Genomic DNA, 3,310 nt, shown 5'->3' on the forward strand with positions numbered 1-3,310 from the left:
TGTAGTGGTTCTGGATAAGAGCGTCTGCTAAATGACTCACTACTGTAGTGGTTCTGGATAAGAGCGTCTGCTGGTCCGGGTGGCCATTTGATTAATTGTTCGGCAGTCTTATGGCTTGGGGGTAGAAGCTGTTAAGGAGCCTTTTGGACCTAGACTTGGCGCTCCGTTACCACTTGCCGTGCGGTAGCAGACAGAACAGTCTATGACTTGGGTGACTGGAGTCTTTGACAATTTTCTCACCTTCCTCTGACACTGCCTGGTATAGGGGTCCTGGATGGCAGGGAGCTCGGCCCCAGTGATGTACTGGGCTGTCCTGATATAGATGTACTGGATGGCAGGGAGCTCTGATATAGAGGTCCTGGATGGCAGGGAGCTCGGCCCCAGTGATGTACTGGGCTGTCCGCACCACCCTCTGTAGCGCTTTGTGATCAAGGGCGGTGTAGTTGACATACCAAGCGGTGATGCAGCCAGTCAAGATGCTCTCAATGGTGCAGCTATAGAACGTTTTGAGGATCTGAGGGCCCATGCCAAATCTTTTCAACCTCCTGAGGAGGAAGAGGCGTTGTCGTGCACTCTTCACAACTGTGCTGGTGTGAGAGGACAACTACAGCCACGTCGATGTGGATGGGGGCATGCTCACACCTCCGTATCCTGTAGTCCACGTTCAGCTAATTTGTCTTGCTGACATTGAGGGAGAGGTTGTTGTCCTGGCACCACACTGCCAGGTCTCTGACCTCCTCTCTGTAGGCCAGGTCACTGCCAGGCTGTCATTGTCATCGGTAATCAGGCCTACCACCGTTGTGTTGTCAGTAAACTTGATGATCATGTTGGAGTCGTGCGCGGCCACGCAGTCGTGGGTGAACAGGGAGTACAGGAGGGGACTGAGCACACACCCCTGAGGGGCCCCCGTGTTGAGGGTGAGCGTGGCAGATGTGTTGTTGCCTACCCTTACCACCTGGGGGCGGCCCGTCAGGAAGTCCAGGATCCAGTTGCAGAGGGAGGTGTTTTGTCCAGGGTCCCAAGCTTGGTGATGAGCTTGGAAGCGACTATGGTGTTAAATGCTGATCTGTAGTCAATGAACAGCATTCTCACGTAGACATTCCTCTTGTCCAGGTGGGAGAGAGCATTGTGGAGTGCAATAAAGATTTCGTCATCTGTGGATCTGTTGGGGCGGTATGCAAATTGGAGTGGGTCCAGGGTGTCTGGGATGATGGTGTTGATGTGAGCCATGACCAGCCTTTCAAAGCATTTCATGACTACAGATGTGAGTGCTACGGGACGATGGTCGTTTAGGCAGGTTACCTTTGAGTTCTTAGGAACAGGGACAATGGTGGTCTGCTCAGGGACTATGGTGGTCTGCTTGAAACATGTAGGTATTACAGACTGGGACAAGGAGATGTTCAAAATGTCCGTGAAGAACTCTTGCCAGCTGGTCAGCGCTCTGAGAACGTGCCCTGGTAATCCGTCTGACCCAGCGGCCACGGAGAGCGAGATCACACAGCTGTTTGGGACAGCAGGGGCTCTCACGCCTGGCTCAGTGTTGTTTGGCTCGACGTGAGCATAGACGACATTCAGTTAGTCTGGGAGGTTTGCGTCACCGGGCAACTCACGGCTGGGTTTCCGTAATAGCCGGTGTAGTAGGATTCTATCTTAATCCTAAATGTACCTTTTCCATGTTTGATGGCTCGTCGGAAGTCGTAGCGGGCTTTCTTGTAAGCGTCCATGTCTGTGTCCGGTTTCGTGAAAGTGGTAGCTCTAGCCTTTAGCCCAGCACGGATGCTGCCTGTAATCCATGGCTTCTGGTTGCGAAATGTACAGTACCAGTCAAAACCACTACTAAAGGACACCAATAAAAAGAAGAGACTTGCTTGGACCAAGAAACACGAGCAATGGACAGTAGACCGGTGGAAATCTGTCGTACGTACGGTCACTGTGGGGACGATGTCATCCATGCACTTATTGATGAAGCCGGTGACTGATGGGGTAAACTCTTCAATGTTATCGGATGAATCCCAGAACATATTCCAGTCTGTGCTAACGAAGCAGTCTTGTAACTTAGCGTCCTCTTCGTCAGACCACTTTCGTACTGAGCGCGTCACTGGTACTTCCTGTTTGAGTTTTCGCTTGTAACAAGGAAGAAGGAGGATGGAGTCATGGTCTGATTTACAGAAGGGAGGGCGAGGGAGGGCCTTGTGTGCGTTTCAGTGGGTAGAGTAAAAATGGTCCAGAGAGTTAGCGCCTCTAGTTTGTTTATGGCCCTGTACAGCTCGTTGAGTGTCTGCTTTACAATGAGGTATTCTAGTTCAGGTGAGCAAAAGGTCGAGACTTCCTTCGCCACTTAAAGCAGCGCACTAGTTGTTGTTTACAAAGAGGCACACCCCTCCACCCTTTGGTTTTGCCCGAGTCCGCTGTCCGGTCACGGCGGAGCATGGAGAAACGCTGTCCGGTCACGACGGAGCATGGAGAAACGCTGTCCGGTCACGACGGAGCATGGAGAAACGCTGTCCGGTCACGACGGAGCATGGAGAAACGCTGTCCGGTCACGACGGAGCATGGAGAAACGCTGTCCGGTCACGACGGAGCATGGAGAAACGCTGTCCGGTCACGACGGAGCATGGAGAAACGCTGTCCGATCACGACGGAGCATGGAGAAACGCTGTCCGGTCACGACGGAGCATGGAGAAACAGCCCCGTCCCGTTGGTAGTGTTTATAATAATAATAATAATATGCCATTTAGCAGACGCTCCCGTTGGTAGTATTTGTATGTGTGTGGGTGGGCGTGTTGCACAGGGGAGTTGTGCGGAGACAGCCAACAGGGAGAGAGACCAGAGACTAGACGGGGAAACAAAAATACTAATGCCTAAGAGAAGAAGAAGAACTACTGTAGTAGTATCTGTGTTAACGTCTGTTTTGGAGAGTATCTGTGTTCATTGCTGTTTTGGAGAGTATCTGTGTTAACGTCTGTTTTGGAGAGTCTCTGTGTTCATTGCTGTTTTGGAGAGTGTCTGTGTTAATTTCTGCACTGTGTCTGACTAGTGTCCTGTCCAGGGGTACTTGTACATCAAACTGCCTCACACTACAGAATCAGGAGATAGGCTCCTGCCCTATGGGCCGCCCAAGGCTGACTTACTTACTATTGTGTCTGACTAGCGGGTTTCTTTCTAGCTGTATATCCCATACTGACATTCTTATCTCGCTCTGTGTTCCTCCAAGGTCTGATCCGGTCCCGGGTGCGAGGGGCGGGAGCTGCCTCCGCCGCAATCCTGACCTTCCTGGACAGCCACTGTGAAGTCAACACTGACTGGCTCC

The 3,310-nt window shown here is 51.8% G+C and overlaps 1 protein-coding gene across 1 annotated transcript in view; it reads left to right on the top strand.

Moving 5' to 3' along the window:
• galnt16 (UDP-N-acetyl-alpha-D-galactosamine:polypeptide N-acetylgalactosaminyltransferase 16) overlaps positions 1–3,310 on the top strand; it is a gene marked incomplete at both ends in the record, with an annotated part of 67,866 nt that overhangs the window by 21,998 nt on the left and 42,558 nt on the right. Inside the window, one exon of the mRNA XM_084181513.1 lies at positions 3,215–3,310. This exon is cut by the window's right edge and continues 26 nt beyond it. Coding sequence (XP_084037639.1) covers positions 3,215–3,310 — 96 coding nt within the window. The remainder of the gene's footprint in view (positions 1–3,214) is intronic.

Source organism: Coregonus lavaretus (assembly GCF_964263955.1).
Source record: "Coregonus lavaretus genome assembly, chromosome: 18".
Lineage (NCBI taxonomy): Eukaryota > Metazoa > Chordata > Actinopteri > Salmoniformes > Salmonidae > Coregonus > Coregonus lavaretus.